The sequence below is a fragment of the Podarcis liolepis genome (assembly GCF_965112155.1).
Source record: "Podarcis liolepis genome assembly, chromosome: 4".
Taxonomy (NCBI): domain Eukaryota; kingdom Metazoa; phylum Chordata; class Lepidosauria; order Squamata; family Lacertidae; genus Podarcis; species Podarcis liolepis.
Genome location: NC_139558.1, coordinates 28,329,346 through 28,348,454, shown reverse-complemented (window position 1 = coordinate 28,348,454; position 19,109 = coordinate 28,329,346). Strand labels below are relative to the sequence as shown.

At 40.4% G+C, this 19,109-nt stretch overlaps 1 protein-coding gene across 14 annotated transcripts in view; it reads right to left on the bottom strand.

Annotated features, from left to right (window-relative positions):
- The window catches only part of MCF2L (MCF.2 cell line derived transforming sequence like), a 120,392-nt gene that overhangs the window by 72,055 nt on the left and 29,228 nt on the right, over positions 1–19,109 (bottom strand). For 3 of the 14 annotated variants that reach the window (XM_083501115.1, XM_083501100.1, XM_083501104.1), the window contains exon 1: positions 8,646–9,874. The exons of the other annotated variants lie outside the window; for them this stretch is intronic. In XM_083501115.1, coding sequence (XP_083357241.1) covers positions 8,646–8,796 — 151 coding nt within the window. In that variant the 5' untranslated portion in view covers positions 8,797–9,874. Of the gene's footprint in view, positions 1–8,645; positions 9,875–19,109 lie in introns of those variants that run through there. 14 annotated transcript variants of the gene reach the window in all.

Genomic DNA, 19,109 nt, shown 5'->3' with positions numbered 1-19,109 from the left:
GTTAAATGACTCAAAGAATATAACAGACTGTTTCCCCTCTGCAATTGGAGAAGACTTCTGCCTTTCCAAAGTCACCAGAAGGTCAAGAAATGAAAACATGGTGGATAACTCAAGGATTTATAATTACAACTATCCAAACAGTAACAGTAATGTTTCTTCTTCATTGTACATTTATATCTGGAAAAGCATTCCATTATGTGTACAAATTATGTACAAATTTGTAAGAATCACATTAAGTATAAATTCTACCTAGTTATATTCATGAACAACTTACCCAACAAAGCTACTTTTAATGCCATGAGGAACTTGCTTGGATAATATATATTTGATAACAAAAAAGCACAAAAAGAACTGCAGTGAATGAGTGAGCTTCCCATTTCTGATGCTTGATTTTCTATAACTGGAGGAGGGGGCATCAGTGACAGAAGAAGGGAGACAGATGATGTTTCAGGCAGCCCACCTGAAACATAGTGGGGGAGAGATAAGACCATAGAATGCACACCTGACAGTTCAGCTGGCAATCCATTGTTATCATATTATGGTTGTCTTTATCCTTACTGTTGTAGAAGGGGTTGTCTAAAAACTTCAAGAAACCAACAGGAAACCTTTTCATTATGTTCCATGCTTCACATAGAAACTTAATAGAGATGAACAGATGAAACATCTTGCCAAAGGCTATATAACTCACCTGTGGCTAAGAAGAAGAGAGCCCAGAATTGTATGACTTGTGGAAGACAATGATGTATCTGGTTTTTCAACCAGCAAATGTTTAAAGTTCTTTAAATTCTGCACAGAAGGCAGTCCGCCTGCCATCCACAATACCTCCGATGACACATCCTTGAGACCTTGCTTAGAAGCCCTGCCTGACAAGCTGAAAGTTTGCAAAAGCCCAGCCCTTACTGGAACATGGTGCCTGCACACCTCTCATGGTCCCTTCTCCCAACAAGAGATACTGTCTTATTTCTGATCGACACCAGCAGCCGCCAATCACACGTCCAATTGCCACAGCAGGGCCCAATCACCAACAGCCATTGCCACAGCAGCGACCAATCGTCAGCGGACATTGCCGCAGCAGCCTATCACCCACAATAACACCAGTGACAATCTACTACTCAAGACAGAAATCATTTCCACCATCCCCCTCTGCACTACCCATGTATAAGACCCCAATTTTTAAGCATTGTTTCAAGGTAAAAAAAATCATCTTATAGACGGAAAAGTACGGTACATCCAACCCACTATTTGGGGTCGTGTCCAATGTCCATGGACACTACAGCTCGTCCATGGGTTGTACACTTGGCAAGAAGAGAAAGAAAGGACTCTCCTTCCTTAGAGGTTATTAAGCACACTGCTGAACCCCCACAAACCATTAATATAGTTTGTATAAGAGAAAAATCACGCACTGGGTTTCTTTCCAGCTCTTTAAAAGAATATGCAAATGATGTGTATGGTTGATTTTAGGCCATTTTCTTTTCTCTCTCTCTTTTGTACTTCTGCTGTGCTATGATAGATGTGGCTACACTGCCGTGTGTGCTTCCTCCCTCTTGAACCATTATAGCATTTGCTCAGTGTCAAATAAGGCTAGAAATCCAATGCTGTGGGATTTACTCAAATACCCATGTGGTTAGCCTAAACGCTTAAGACAGATATTTGACCTTACTATAAAATAGCCAACAGAAGCATCAATATAACTTTTCAGTGTGATTTGTTTTTTAATGTTGTAAACATTTGTAAAGTTGATTCCTATTCAAAACAATGCAAATTTCCTGGATTCTTTTCTAGGACATCAGGGTGGAGATTTAGCTTGCGGTTCTGATTTGGCCCACTAAGTCCTGGTGCACATGGGTGGTGTGACTTATGGCAAACAGGGGTTGAAATTAATCTGCACTCACTTCAGCATTTATGCCATGGATCAAATCGTCTAGGCCGCTCCCCAATGAAACAACTGGACGAAGCAGGGAGGGACTGATTTGTATTACAGTGGTACCTCGGGTTACATACGCTTCAGGTTACATACACTTCAGGTTACAGACTCTGCTAACCCAGAAATAGTACCTCGGGTTAAGAACTTTGCTTCAGGATGAGAACAGAAATCGTGCAGCAGCGGCACGGCAGTAGCGGGAGGCCCCATTAGCTAAAGTGGTGCTTCTGGTTAAGAACAGTTTCAGGTTAAGAACGGACCTCCGGAACGAATTAAGTACTTAACCTGCTGGATCAGGCCAGTGGCCCATTTAGTGCAGCATGCCTACAGGAAGCCGGCATTCAGGATCTGAGTTCAACAGCACTGTTCCCCCCTCCAGTTTCCACCAACTGGTTTTCAGAAGGACTGCTGCCTCTGATTAAGGTGGTAAGACTGCACAGAAAGGGGACAGGGAATCAATGGTTCTCCAGTTTTTGTTGGCATTCACAGCTCCCAGCCTGCCTAGCCAATGATCTGGGATGATGCAAGTCGTAATTCAACAACAAATCCAACCATGGCTGGGAAAAGTTGTCACAAGAATGAAGCCAAGCTACCTCCTGCTCTTCACCATGGAACAGGCATGGAACAAGACACTTCAGTGTACATTAACCACCACCAACCCCAAATAAACCCCACAAACATTCACTTAAACATTGTTATGGGAGCTCCAGAAAAATGCTACGATGCATTTCTTATAGAATTGGGGTGGGGTTTGTTTTACACCAAATTATGAATGGGAAACATGGCCCCTAAATCAGCTGTTGCCAGCTACATTGTGTAAAGGAAATAAACTCTGGCACTTAAACCCACTAAATAATGACTGAACATGTAAAGCTATAATCTGCAAGTAATTAAATCTATATGTTAACTATGCGCTTGAAATATATAAGCCTACAAAACGTCTCACCAGTCATAAAATAAGCATTGCAGCATGGCAGTATACTTGTCTACTCTGTTAATCCAAAAGGAAGCATAATCTTACCTCTACTATTCTGTTTCGATCCCAAACTTTAGAACAATGGTTATTCTTTTTTTACTTTTGACTTTCCTAAGGTGCTTCCTGTTTTAGTCCAGCATGCAAGTAATGGCTGTGCAGGAACAAGAGCCACCCCTTTCCACACTGTTGTTTACACTGCTGCTTCTTTATGTACTTTCATGCTGAGTATGGGTGGGGTAACACAAACATTAAAAGAAAATGCAACAGGAAATGATCTTGTTTAGAAAAGGCATTTTGCTTTAGTCTCCTACATGCCATATTCCACTGTTGTCATTTTAGAATAGTATGCCCTACGTAGTACACCAGTCTTCAGCCATTCAAAATCATTTGTAGCATCAAATATTCAAGGCATACAATACAGCAGCAGAGGAATTCCCAGCCTATTATGCACCCAAATCTTTTCATTTATGATTATTTGCCTTGTTAGGTTTGCAGCTTCTACTAGGAGTCCATTTCCATTCCTTCTCTGGTTTGTCTCTTGCTTTTCACTGTGAATGTCTATGGGTCGTCATTTGTTCCAGCTGTCCCGAAACCCATCAGTGATTTGTTTTTTATATCCCCAGTGCTCTTTGGGGTCCATTTTAACTCCAGTCTTCTGATGGGTTTTCCAGTCTTGGGTAAGGCATGGAACCAACATTATTCCTTTCTTCCCTCCATGCCATTTTTCCATTTGCACCCATATCTTAACTGCATTCCTTTCTTTCTTTCTTCCCTTCCATGGCTTTGCTTGGTACTGTTTGGGGGATGGAATCAGTGACAGAGCACACTTTGCATGTAGAATGTCCCAGGCTCAATACCTTGGCTTAATATCTCCTTTCTTTCTTTTTTAAAGACAAAGGTGGACTGTAATGTGACACCCCTGGCCTAGAACTGAAAGAGCTCCTGCCAGAAAGAATAGACAATACGGACTAATAATCCTACCCAGTTTCCAATACAGTGGTACCTCTGGATGTGAACAGGATCCGTTCCAGAGCTCCGTTCGCATCCTGAAGTGAACGCAACCTGTGTGCACGATTTGCCACTTCCGCGCATGACGTCATTTTTACCGTCTGCACATGTGCAAGCAGCGAAACCCAGAAGTAACGTGCTCTGTTACTTCCGGGTCACCACGGAGCGCAACCCGAAAATACTTAACCTGAAGCTACTTCAACCCGAGGTATGACTGTTTTCCTATACAGTGGTACCTTGGGTTACAGACGCTTCAGGTTATAGACTCTGCTAACCCAGAAATAGTATCTTGGGTTAATAACTTTGCTTCAGGATGAGAACAGAAATCGTGGTCCGGCGGAGCAGTGGCAGCGGGAGGCCCCATTAGCTAAAGTGGTGCTTCAGGTTAAGAACGGACCTCTGGAACGAATTAAGTACTTAACCCGAGGTACCACTGTATGTAGCTGTGCTACTTGAAAGAGATTCAAGGACCAATTAATTTTGTTCCCTTTACTCCTGTGATCAATATGTGGTGCAGGGATAGCAAACATGCTGTCCTTAAAATGTTGTGGTCTTATTACCCCTGACAATTACATCATGCTGGCAGGGGCTGATGGTAGTTGTAGTCCATAACATCTGGAAGGCACCATGTTGGCTGCCACTGATGTAGCAAGAAACCAGCATTGTGCAGTCTGGTGCTCTCTAGGCTCGACGCAAGCAAAAAGACATAGCAGCTTGCAGCCTTCTCCCAGCTGCACCCTATACTGCAGTATTGCAGCAGTAACTTCCAACCTTGTGAGAAAGGGACATTGCAGTTCTATTTAACAGCACCACCCTATGCAGCAGGTGGTAAAGGTGCAGTCAAAATAGGGTTGGGTGTTCCTGAACACTGAAAAAAATACAGACAGTAGTTGAAAGCAGCATGGAAGTTTCAAAGTTTATAGATTTGTTTACTAAATACAAATAAAATAACATGCTCAATTACATCACTCTCTAAGTAAGGGGTGGGGAACCTGTGGCTCACCAGGTGTTGCTCGACTACATCATTCACCACTGGACATGGTGACTGGGGACAATGGGAATTGCAGAACAACAACATCTCAATGGGCAGAAGTTACAGCACCCATGCTCTAGGGCATCAGAAAATTTCCTGGGACAGACTGAAAATTTCCTAGAAAACCGACACCACAGCACACTGCATTAAATTGTTTTAAGCAAGCTGGTACAGAGGCAAGTTGCAGAAACACACATGAAAGTGCATGCACACAAGAGGAAATTTGACTTGTGCATCTTCCTACAAGATACACAGAAACTGCTCCTTTGCAGAGGAGTGAAAAGCAGCAATACCAAGTCAGTAGTAGATTCTCATCCCAACTCATTATTGAGGTGTGTTTGGCTCTTATCTAGAACCCAGCAAAACAATTATGGCATTATTAAGCTTATGGACTAAGCCTGTGGTACTCCCTTGCAAACAGTATTTCAAAAAATGAAAACATTATTTCTATTTAATAAAGAACCCAATTGCAAAGTGAAGGGGTTTAGATGGATTTATACTCCCCAAACAGATACTTGACGGGCACAATTGTTCCTTGAATTTCACAAAAATGTCATCTCAAATGAACGTTTGTGTCAACATGGCCTGTGGTGACTGGAACCCCTTAAAAAAATAGTCACCTGTAACCTCGGGTCTTGTACTCTGGCAAAATTAATGAAACCTCTGTAAATTATTAGAAGAGTGGGATTGGCAGAAAATTGTATAGTAAAAATTCACCTCAGCAAATACCAGAAGCTACAAGTATCTGCCCTGTTACCTGCCATATAAGCGAGTCTAAGTGATATAAACACTTCAATCCTCACATTCTGCTACAAAATCAAATTTCTTTTACTTACCTTGAGCCATAGAAACTAGCCAGGAGCTACAACTCAAAAAAACACTATAGCTTTCCATTTCTTTAACTGAAATCGCAATACAATGCATCTTCACCCAATCTAATAAGGAGCAAAATATTTCCTCTTCCAACAGATCATGCTTATTTGATCTGGCTTTACTTTTTGTGTGTGGAATGACCTTTGTTCCTTTTATTATCAAAAGTTGGACAAAGTTACTATGTAATTCCATCACCACCACCCATCGTTGCTGTCTGCTATTTTCTCTTTAGTTATAAAATTGTCTACAGTCACCCAGGATGTTTACATAAAGCAGAGATACCTAACAACTGGGTTACTACAAACCAGGCCTTTAAAACTTCAGGACAGGCTTCAGATCTGAAATAGTACAAGATACTGATATTTTTGGCTTTACCTAATCCAGAAAAATGTATGAACCACTTAAATAGCTCTCTATTTATTTACACGAACAAATTTGCAGATAAAATACAGCTACAAACTACAAAACAATTTAAAAAACATATATACATAGAACTATGATCACTGAAGCAAAGATTTTAAAAATCAGTAAAACTTTAAAAGAAATATAGGTAGCTAAAGTATTATGTCTGGGTAGATTTGCCAGCACAAAAACCTTATCAGCAGGCACCTAAAATAATATCACAAGGGCTTCTGCCTAATGTCAATACATTGCAGCTCAGTGATCTTGTATAAACTCTAACACAGACAGGAAAAGATGTTTTCAATAGAAACACATTTGTCCTAGGGGAGCACTCGCTGTCAATGTGAATAGAGTTATCAAATGTAATTTGCCGAGTTTGCAAAGGGTGAGGCAGGTTACCTGGTGGCAAACCACATTTATTATTCAGGAAATACCTGAGCGTCTTCCTGAACCTCTGGAAAAATATAATGACAATATGTAAATTAATTGCTTTTATTGAACTGTAATTATGCAGCAATGACTGGTTTTCCTCATGATGGAGGAAAATGTATAAAATGCTAGAACTGAAAGAACTTTCATTAAAATATATTGCAAGAAAAAGAATCCCTTCCTTTTCCAACCTGCAGGCGTTGAGTGTGGTTATGTAGCCAAAACAATGTTAAACACACATAAGAGTTCAACGGGGGTGGGGGTAGCCCTCCCACCAATGACTCATACTCCTGATTCCCACCTTTCGTTTTTTGATAGAAAGGAAGTTTCTAGCATTTGTAGAACCTGAAATATGAGACAAAATGTGCAAGCACTATATTCTCCATTTTTTTTGGTAAGAAACTACAGAATGACACACACACCTACCAAAACTAGTATGAAATGAAGGAATCACATGCACCTTCGAGGTTACTTGGCTGTGTTTTATTGATGGCCTTAGACAAAACCTTAGCCAAATTTGTTGAGTAGATATTTTATTATTCCAAGGTACCTGCTGTCCAGTCATGTGAGAATCAGATTTAAACACACTCAGGGACTAATAATACACATTTGCAAGAGACAGGTGAAATTAGGCCATTATCTTGAAAGCAACAAAAGGAGTCTACTGAATTGGATACCTTACACAACCTCGTGAAACAGTACCACATCCTTTGAACCTCAGGCCTACTCCAAAACAGAGGTTAAAAGGAGCAGCTGTTAATCTCTATTCAGTCCTGGACCCTGAGGTTGAATTAATTCACTCCTGAGCAAGATCAACAGGTGTTTCTCAAAAGCCTATTATAAAATTAATAGTGAGGGGGTGGGGATGATCCTGACTGAATAAAAAAAAAAACCATTCTGATTTTCACGGTCTAAAATTACTGCTAAACTTATGAGGCAGTGCCTATTAAAATAGGGCTTCGTCTTTCATAGCAGAATGTGATTTCATCAGTGGTGCAAAAAGTCAAATTCATTAAAACAAATCCTAGGCTGGAAATTTGTCCAAGGTCTATTTACAGCCACCATACCCTTGTCAGCTGACAAAACCAAGCCAATATGTATGTGTGTATTTCCTCCCCCAACCCCCAAGCAGGTCACTGAGCAAAGACAGTTCAAATATTTTGAACAAAACCCTACCCAGATTGTAGTCCTAGATGTAAACCATGGTCACTTGTGAACCCAATTTTGTAAACAAGATTGCAACTCAGAACTGGAAGCAAATGATGGATATTTATCTCTGCCATTCAGCCTCTGAATTAAATGCTCCTGGTGGCTTTGTCTCTACACCAATTATTGTAAGCCTTTAAGGCAATTAAGTACTAAACACAAGTTAAGGTGTATTTGGATGGACACTTACTTACACACACCTCAGATATGAAATCTAAAAAGCACTCCTGTTATATTGCAGGACATACAATATCTGACATTTGTGGAAAGGTTGGGTGGGGTTAATTGCATGTACTTTTTTCCAGACTGTGAAATGTACATTGTCACAAACAATTACTTTCTAAACAAGAATTATTTATACAATGCATAGTTTACATACCACATAAAGGGTGACATTCATTGCTCGTAATACTGTGACTAAAAGTATAGGTGGAATATTTTGATATCCATTGAGGCCCATTGAAATGCCATTTCAATCACTAGGATTAAAAGGTTAGGAAAACCTGATCCGATACCTACAAACTCTAAAATATATATTATACTGAACAGACACTTGATTAAAAACTACTTATTTTTTATTTGTCAGCATCACTTGGGACCATTAAATAAGGTTGTGCTATTACAAGTGCACTAAAACTGAGGAAGGTGTTTCTGTATTTTGAGAGCTTTTAAAAATAAAATAAAAGAATAATGTAGTAAAAGTAAAGTGTCTGGCACATACAAGAATTGCCATGTGAGTCAGACACTTATACTCTGGAACATTGGTTACAAATGATTATTCTGAAATCAAATCTTACCAGAATAGGCGTGGCGTGGGTAATTTCGCCCATGCCTCTTTGTCAGAGACCGCTGTACTGCTGAAGAAACACTGTGAAAGACGTGGTTCACTCTGCGCAGAATTCGGAAAGGATTTTCTTGTCCTTCTCTTGCATATCCACGTTGCGACATTGTGCTATTGCCACATGAAACTTTAAAATAAAATGTTTCATACAAAGAGAACCCACAATATCTTTTTCTTGTAGCCTTTAATGTTCACTCCAGTGCTACTTAAAAAGGTAGTATTTTTAAAAAGTTGTCCAGGACTTTAGCATTTGGAGATGAAGGGTAACTCTTTGTATTTCACTTCTCATTAATAAATGAAACAATAAAACACTTGGCGGATTTAACTGCCGGTAATTCACTCCAGTTTTGATCGCAGCGACAATTTCTTGATGCACCTAAATTACACTGTATACTGCTAAATGTATTTTACAAAATGTAACTAATATATTGATGCACGGAACACATTCACTGCCTCTCCTCTTCAGTTGCTGTTACGTAAAGCCAGAAATCTACATGAGAAATAATACTGTACAGAAATTTCTGAGTAGCTAACTTCTGTTCTTGGATCCAGGTGTGTTTTCAGTCAGAACCCATCATTTTTAGAAGAGGTCATAACCAGTTTTATAGTCCATCTCCTTGCCACATAGCTCTCCCACAATATTAGAGAGTTTTCCTTCATGTCCAAATCGCCTCTACCATTATTTACATATTTGCAATCTCCTTCTTAATGCCCAGGGGTATTCTGCAATTACCAAGCAACGTCTTAGGCTTCCACTGTAGAAGGGCACATGGAGTTTCTCTTCATAGATTCATGTCAGCAGCCAGCCAGGCAGAAATCTATTGCTTAAATTGCTAAACTTTCAGCTCTCACATCTGCCCCATCAGGTTTGTCTCTTCCCCTCTCCTTGAAGTTTGCACTGTTCCGCTGCTTTCAACAGGGCAGAATAAAATAGCAAGGCTAAGTAGGATGCTATAAACAAATTATGCACCTTTCCTGTAACAGGTCCTCTTTTTAACTGCTGCTGGAGCCCCAAGAAACTGAAGATACTGCAGCTGAGCTCTTCAAAGTCAGAATGGCTTTTTCCTCAAAGCATTCAAAAGGGAAAAAGCTAAGAGGACACTTCCCAAGGAAATTCAAATAACACACAAATTACAGTGGGAAGGAAGGGAGGGAGACCACTGCTGTCTTAAACCATACCAGGAAGTTCTGCATTGTCTCTTCATCTTATTTAATACAGAAGAGAGAGAGGGGGGCGGGAAACTGATTATGTTGCTTTACTTGGCAAGAACCCCTTTCTGTGAGAGACATTTGGCTAACTTAACTGTGGGTGTGTTCAGATAACTCGTATTTTCCCACAACAGCACACGGATGCTCGCAACTACTGTGCAGTGTGATTTTCAGGGAAGTATGTACAGGTCCAACAAAACACTGGACTCAGGAATGAATATTAACAATTTGAGAAACACAGTCTTCACACTTTGTAATACATATGCATCTTTTGAAACTTTTTCATCACAGTTAGTAACAGGAAAACCACAATGCACGAAGCAACTCAGCTGTTTCTTTGTAGCTTACAGAGTCCAAGGTATTTTTTGGATCGTATGGTCCACGCACAATCAAAGGCAACTAAATGAAGCTCTTTGGAATGTAATAACACTCTTCGTCAGAGAATATTAAGCATGTGGAAGCTGTGGCTGGATGGTTACATGGGAGCCGGTTGAAGTTAAATCCTTCGAAGACAGAGGTCCTCTGGCTGGGACGGGATGATATGGGATTGAGGGGGCAACTCCCATCTCTTGCGGGGGTGCAATTAGCGCCAGCACCGTCCTTTAAGAGTTTGGGTGTAATCTTCGATACCTCCCTCTCTATGGAGGCATTTTTTCATCTCCGCCAAGCTAAGCAGTTGGCTCCTTATCTCTCTCGCCCTGACCTAGCCCCTGTGATCCACGTGACGGTCTGGATTATTGTAACTCGCTCTATGTGGGGCTGCCCTTGAGACTGACCCAGAAACTCCAGTGGGTGCAGAATGCCGCGGCGAGACTCCTTATGGGGTCTTCGCTGCAAGATCACATTCACCCGGTGCTATACCAGCTGCACTGGCTCCCGGTGGAGTACAGGATCAGGAGGTTTAAGGTGCTGGTTTTAACCTTTAAAGCCCTATACGGCCTAGGACCCTCGTACCTACGGGACCGCCTCTCCTGGTATGTCCCACAGAGGAACCTAGGGTCTGCAAATAAAAACATCCTGAAGGTCCCAGGCCACAGAGAGGTTAGGCTGGCCTCAACTAGAGCCAGGGCTTTCTTGGCTGTGGCTCCAATCTGGTGGAACGCTCTGTCACAAGAGACTAGGGCCCTGTGGGACCTGGCATCTTTCCGCAGGGCCTGCAAGACAGAGCTGTTCCACCAGGCCTTTGGTCAGGGCGCAGCCTGACTCCCTCCTCTGGCAATCTGCACAGAAGTTTGCTTAACGGTTGCCATCAATTTGATTTTAATTAATTTTATAATGGAATGTTTTTAGAATGTGGGATTATTTGATTGTTGTTAGCCGCCCTGAGCCCGGCTTCGGCTGGGGAGGGCGGGATATAAATAAAATTTATTATTATTATGTGTTCCTCAACACAAGACTTATCGCAGAAAGTAGTTAAAAGCAGTTTTTTTTAAAAAAGTCACTTTGTTCCTACAGTTGTTCTTAAATATCTATTGTGAAGAGAGGTCCAGCTTGAAAACACTTCCAATATTCCAATAAGAATCTTTAAAATGGTTTCTGTACTCACTAACTGAACTTGGTTGCCTCACTCTTCTACCTCTCCCCCCCCCAACTTTAAAAACGAAGATTATGGTATAACAAAATGAAAAGTTAGATAAATATGACATATAAACAGAATTTACTCACAATAGCAAATCACTGTGATTGGCCTGTGATTGTCTAAATTAATGCAAAATAATAAACCAACCAACAAACCTTGCACATCTGGTTAGTAGTATCTTACTGAATTACAAAACAACAAGTTGACAGAAATAATTCAAGTAAGGACCAAGGTTTAGTTCCGGTTTTTAACATGCGATGCATTGTGGCTGAGATATGACTTATTTTTCAGTTTCATGATCCCTATGTACAACATGTTTTTCTGGCTAGAAGAGTACAGATGGCTCTACGAACTGCACATAGGATCACTCAGTGTTGGAAACACCAAGAGGCAAGTAGTTCAAGAACTACTTATCACAACATATTTGCGATACAGTCAAACACATATATGGAACCCTTGCAAACTGATGTGTTGCTGGTTGCAAAACCTTGCAGGTAAGTGTACTTTCCACGTCAGTAGCAACTTCCTATTAGGTGCCAGGTTCAGTTCTTGGCATCTCCAGGTAAAGCTGGGGAACAGCTCTGCCTGACACTCTGACAATCTGTTGCTGATTAGACCACAGTGTGGATGGGCCAATAGTGTTGTATAAAGCAGATTTCTACATTGATTCACACTAGGGCTATGTACACAATGCCATTTACTCTGGCTTCAGTTCACTTTGACTGCTGGCGTTTGGAGTGGAGTACACAAAACGCTAGCCACAATCCATACATATCGTGTAGCTGCTTGAGAAATACTCCTGTTAGATGTGCTTCCCCCTCAAACCAGCTTCCATCCTATTAGAGGATGGAAGCTGCAGTTAAGCTGAGGTGTGTACATTTCAGGCAGCTAGTTTGAGCATGTGCAGTTGATGGCACATGCAACGGTGACAGATTCAGTGAACTGGAGCTTGGCATGGGAAAACAAATCAGGTAATGGGCATCAGGTGAAGACATCCCCAACCAGACTCTGCTGTGTGCAGCAATGTAAGAAAGCAACCCAAAATGCAATGGGCAGGGGCGGGGGGTGTGTGTGTGTGTGTGTGTGTGTGTGTGTGTGTGTGTAAAACCTAAGACTGCTGGTGATTCCTGAACACAGGCAGGAGCAGTGAGAACTTTTTAAAAAAAAATCTCTATGGTACAAACATAGTTAGCTTAAAAACACAGATAATCAAAGTGGAAGATTACAGAATACTTTAGTTTCCACAAGAAGATGACCTACTGGCATGCTTTGTAAAAAAGCATAACATTAAACTATAGTGATGATGCAAATTGGCCGTACATTTCATTTCATGTACTCAAGAGTTCTGAGGTGCAAAGAAATTTGTCGCAACAATGATTGTGCCTGCTCAGAAATCTGAAGGAAACAGATGGTGTGACAACATCAAGGGGGGAAAAATAAATATTTTTCTGGCTGCTGATTCCTACTGTTCAAAAATATATCCACTCAGGATTTCTTTTTCAGTCTCTGCCCTACCCCCACCAAGCCAATTAGCAGCTTGAAAGGCAGCAGTATCCTACCGTGTTAATTGGAAATGCTAAGCAAACTGCACCTGATCTTATCTGTCCCCTGTGCAAAGGGGAGAGTTGGTTTAAGACTTAAACCAACAGGGATATTGAAGGACCAAGCTACAGTGGGGGAAAGCCTTTTTTTTTACCTTTTCAATAAAAGTCTCAAATCCATTTAAAATGCACTTTTCGTGTTCTTTTGAGAAGATAATTGGTTTTTTTAAAAAATGAAATAAAAATAAGCTTGAAGAAGAGTGGTTCATTTCATGAGCTCTCTGCAGCCTGTTCTCCTAATTCTCTGAATTGGCCTGTATATAAAATGCCACTTGGAAGGCTAGTTCTTCAGACAATTGATTTTCACATGGAACGATCTGTGCATATTGATTTTCTTTTATATACTCAATAGCAGAAATCTCCTTCAATTTAAAATTACCATGCTGCATATGAGCAGGCCTTCTTTTCTGGTGAAGAGGCAAATGATATATATTTGGATTTGTGAAATCCCAGTTTTTTCTAGCGAAGATTTCCAAGGCAAAAATGGCATGCCTGGTTCAGCTCTAGCTGGCTTAGTTTAATCAAATATGCTTTTTGTTCTAAGTAAAAATTAGTTTAGTCATCTATGATTAGTCCTAAACTGAAGATTTGCATGAAAAGTAAATCACACATGCCACTTCAGTAAACAGACATAAGAAGGATCAGTTTAGAAGTGCTAGCTGGCAATGTTTCACTTTCAGGCCTTCAAAGCCATTTCTTTAATGTAAACCATAGAAAACTAACCTATGTTATGTTAAAGAGTGTGAAATTTATAAAAAGTGCCTTTTCCGTAAGAGATTTTATAGAACTGTTAGTTCAATACTACAAAGCAACAGAATTGAAAACTCTTTTTAAGTGTTATATCCACCATTTTGAAGACTACTATACACCTTCCAGAACATTTGCTATTGTGAAAACTCATTTTTTCCCCTAAAGCATATTCCCTCCCACTTTTGATTAAGGAGGCATTAGAACAAAATACTTTGTTCGCTTAAAACAGCAAGCCAGAAATACAAAGAATATTTCAGAATAGGTAGTATTTTCTTCCTTAAATATCACAGGATTTAAAAAAGAACATCTGCCACACTGCAAAACATAATTAATGTAACAAATATTACTCACTTTTTGTTCTAGGTGAGAAAACCACCTTAACAGTAAATTTGTTTTACACCATCATTTTAATACCGTATTTGGCAGACAGCTGAATGTAGGATTTTCCCACTGTAAAGTGAAAGTCTGTTTACTTGCTTTCAGAAAAGGTAGCAAGGTGCTTTTTTTTGCCTGGAAAGCTAGTTGCTAGGTGTTTTGTTGATTCAGTTGATGCTACTTACGTCTTTGGTATTTGTTTTATGTTAGATACATTACTTTCTTATACTCCTTAAGCTGCTTTGATATTTAGAAAAATGGCATAAAGTCTTTAAAATAAATATGACTTTTCCCACACAATTGTTCTGCAAACTTAGCAAAACATCTCAGCTGCACAAAGGCAGGTCAAGTTTATTTCTTTTTAACATAAAAAACAAACCAGCATTGAATTTCTATGGCCTTTTGTACATCATTAAATGCAACAGAAAGCACTACCACATCACACAGTTGAGAATCAAGATTGAATGTGTCAGTCTACACCCCCGAAGAAGTCTCAAAATAGGGGCACACAGTGATAAAGCTATTTAAAAAAATTAAAAAATAAAAAAGCCCAGTCGGAAAATTTCAAATATGAAACAGTTATGAAACCTGCATTTGTTTTAACTTGATTAGTTAAGCGGAGAATCCTATAACAAAGGAGGAGGATACAGAAGCCATTTCCTCAGAGGAAAGCAAAGCAAACAGAAGCAAAAAAGCTTTGGGTGAGAAAGGTGTCTAAAAATAAATGGCAGTTCTGATTAGGTGAGAACCAGACATTATGTCTACAGAGTTTAAAGGAGCTGGTTTTCATTCAAGTTGTACAAGGAGAAGCCAAAGTGACTTTCATTCAGCTAGCTGACGGTCAAGGACTGCTGGGACTGCCTCTATTTGGCAAAACCACATTTCAAAATAATGTGCCTCTGCGTCGACAGCAGAGCTTTACAAGCAATACCCCGAGAATCCTCTTCTCTAGTTCTAAGAAGAATCAGAAGAAAAAAAGAATGTGCATAGATGAATAATAAAAATGTAAGATGAGCCCTGCAGGATCAGACCAAAGGCACATCCTAGCCCTAGTATTCTTGTTTTCACAGTGGCCAACCAAATGTCCATGGAAAGTGTGCAAGCAGGAACTGACTGCAACAGAACTCTTCCCAGCTGCAGTTCCTAGCGGTTGGTATTATGTGGTATATACTACCTCCAGTGTTAGAAACTCAAAGCTAGGTGCCAAATGGCTCCTTAAACCAAGGTTGCAACTGCCAAAATGGAATGTCTAGTTACCATATTTGGGCAAGACAACTCGAAAGCCTTATTTTTCCAAAGGATGGACTGACTGTGATTGGTTATCAGTTAAAACACCTGGCTAGTTCATACGGCAACCTTGAACTGGGTTAAGAGCTCTGGGAACTTACAGGAGAAAAGTCACTTGATCCAGGGACATTCTTGCACCTGCTCAGAAAAAGCATTTTTGGTTCCAGAAATTCATTCCGATTGTGCAGATGAAATGTAACGGATTGAATTCTACAGGATGGGGCATTAGTTTGGGGAAATGGTCTAGAACCAATGATCCTCAGATGGTGGAGATGTCAGGAGCTAACCTGGTGCCCGGGCATATCCACTTGGGCAGAAGTGGTCAAAAGCCAGGTGCAAAATGCACCCAATGCCTGGCTACAGTGGAACAAGAAGATAGCCATAACAGCTAGTAGCCAAAGATATAATGGTACCTCGGGTTAAGAACTTAATTCGTTCCGGAGGTCCGTTCTTAACCTGAAACTGTTCTTAACCTGAAGCACCACTTGAGCTAATGGGGCCTCCCACTGGCGCCGCCGCGCAATTTCTGTTCTCATCCTGAAGCAAAGTTCTTAACCTGAGGTACTATTTCGGGGTTAGCGGAGTCTGTAACCTGAAGCGTCTGTAACCTGAGATACCACTGTAGCCTTATCGTTCATCAACTGATAAACGAAGTGAAGAAATATTTTGTTTTGTCTCTTCACGATCATTCTCAGGCGATCTGGTCAATTCAAACGCTTGATCACAAATAACGATAAAGTATGTAAGAGGAAACAGCAGTAAAGTTGTTGGGATCTTTCATCTCTTAATAACATTTCTTGCAGCTGAACCACATCAGAACTAGTCCTATAATTAGACAGAGGAAGCTACCTCAGGCAGTAGTTGTGGTAGTACCCCCTCACATACCACCATTGCATTCCCCCTGAGACCCACACCCCAAGGTAGCCTGTTGGTCCTCAGATATGATAGAATACAGTGGAACCTCGGAAGCCGAACGCCTTTGAACTCGAACGTTTCAGCTCTTGAACAATCGAAACCTGGAAGTAATTGTTCTGGTTTTCAAACAATTTTCGGAAGTTGAATGTCCAGCGTGGCTTCCAATTGGATGCAGGAGGCCGTGCCTTGGTTTTCAAATTGTTCCGGGAGTAAAACGGACTCCCGTTGGAATGGATTAAATTAAAAAACCAAGGTACGACTGTATTCTGTTCAGTCACACAGATCCAAGTCAATATTCAACAACCACTCCAGTCAGATTTTGCACAGACACCCCCCCCCCGGCAATTATGTTGTGTATTTTGGGGTTTTTTTATGTTGTAAACTGCCCTGTGATCTCCAGGATGAAGGGAGGCATATAAATCTAATAAATAATAATGCAGAAAATGAGAGGTGTCTCCAATCCCACCCCAGGTCAAAGTCAAGCTGCTAAAATCCAATGTGGTTGCTTTCTTAAGTCTGAAGTCATTTGGGCACTGCCTGACGTTGTAAGGGAATGTCCAGAGAACATTTTCACTTCTATTAGATATACTGCAACAGATCTGCTCTGTTTCAGCAACTACCAATAGGATGCCTGGCCCTCACAGGTGAGACATTTTTGAAATAGAATCGGGGATCAAATATGTTGCTTGCCTGCAGTCGTGAGGCAAGGAGAAGTAGTAACATGTTACAGGCAAAGACTCAAACTAGAACAGAAAAAGGAAACCTGGAACATTTGGTCACATTCTGGTCCTGCTTGCGTGAAACACTTTGTCATAGTTTAGTATTAAAAAGAGAAGGCATAGAGAGCCTTCAGCTCATGGGCTCCCTCTCCCCATTTGTTCTCTAGCAAGCCCATAAGGAGAAGTTGGGAAACTTTTGTTTCTGTTCTTCATTAACGGAAGCTTGCCATAATTTCTAACCATGGGCAAACTTTTGGCTAATTTTAACTATGGTTTGCTGAAACAAGCCACCTTCAAACCATGGGTTACAAGTAAGCTTATTCACAAAGTCCCGTTCAAAGTAGCTACAGCTTGTGGTTCAGACGTAATGCCAAACTGACAGAAAATCTTATTGTTCCAATCTCATCATGGCCTTACCAGAGGAAGAAAGGGCAGAGCGCAAAAGTCTTACTGCAGTTCGTTCTTGTAAATGCTAAACCTTTTATTGGCATCACATACAAACATCCAAAACAAATCATAGTTTAGCATGACATGCAAATGCATAATCCTTTATTGTCCCTGTAAGACTGTAATTGAACATTTTTATTTAAACATTTTCCAATGTCTTAAATAGTTTCGCATCTGAATTCAGCATGTTTGGGCAACACAAATTTATGGTTTAAATTCACTCCTTTCCCTCCTTACAAACAAAGCAAGCAAGCAAGCAAGGGAGAGGGTATGACCCCCCACTCTCTTAAAAGTTGTACAAACAGCTTTGAAATCACCCAAGTTGGTGGTGTAGCAATTCATTATGTCTCATTTAGCAAATAATGCATTTTTTAGAAATGGGAAATATAGTAGTGGAAAATTCCCAAATAAAAGGAAGGGAAAAGCAAGGTCTTAGCTCCCCAAGGTTACAGAAAACAATACCAGATGGCAACAACTTCAAATGCATTTGTCAATGCCAAACATGGCTCTTCCCTGACTACAAAGTTCAAGCCAAGCCATGCTTTTTAAAAGCACAGAAGGAAACATGCCAAAATACATTAGGATGCACCATAGTCAACTATGCTATACAAAATGAGATATAGATATTCAATCAGGTGTACAAAACTCAAAACTAAGTAGTCTAATATGCCCCCAGCAGGAGAAGGTGGTGGGTCTGACTAGTACATCTCCAAGTGACTTGAAGCAACTGTTTACAAACTCCCAGCAATTTAACAGTAGATATTAATCTATACCCTGCTAAGTATTACAGAACCATTATCTGCAACAAGTAGTAGAATATCCATGAAGGACCAAAATGGATGACAAGTTCTGTGGCACTTGTTTTGATGATGAGCCTGAAGACAACACCTTATTTATCAGCATAAATAGGTTGGCATGAGTCCTTTGGAAATATACCAAAGCAGACAAGGAGAAAAAACAACAACAGCAGCATGATAATGCATAAGGAGTTATAAATATTGATGAAATGTTTCAAAGAATGCGCTGGAAAAGCAAGGGTCGCAATTATACATTCCCCCCCAGATAGATTATGGTAAACCATAGTCTACCTTTTATGTGAGTTCACCTACATTAGTAATTAAATTAACCGAGAAGATGGGAAATTCCATCCTCCTGGCTCAGTTCCTGATCAGTATAAAGGGTGTTCAAAGGATTATTTCTTCTCTCTTTTCCTTGCTCTCTATTCAACTCAGCTTCATCTGCTGAAGGCCACAAGATCCTGGCTCACAGCCCTGGATGGATTAACTATGAACTTTACTCCAAAATGCTAGGGAACTTTGAAATTCTCAACAAGATGGGCTGGAGGAAGGAAGGCCAAATCTTCAGTTAGGATGGGATTGAAACAGAAAATTGTGATTGCTTTGTCAACTCAACTGTAATGCAATTCTTACACCATTTTTAAACCATAGGAACTTTTATTTCCCTATTCCATTGTGTTAAGTTGCTATCCTTTCCAGATTTCACAGTAACATGCAGATAACAATAAGCCTTAAACTGAA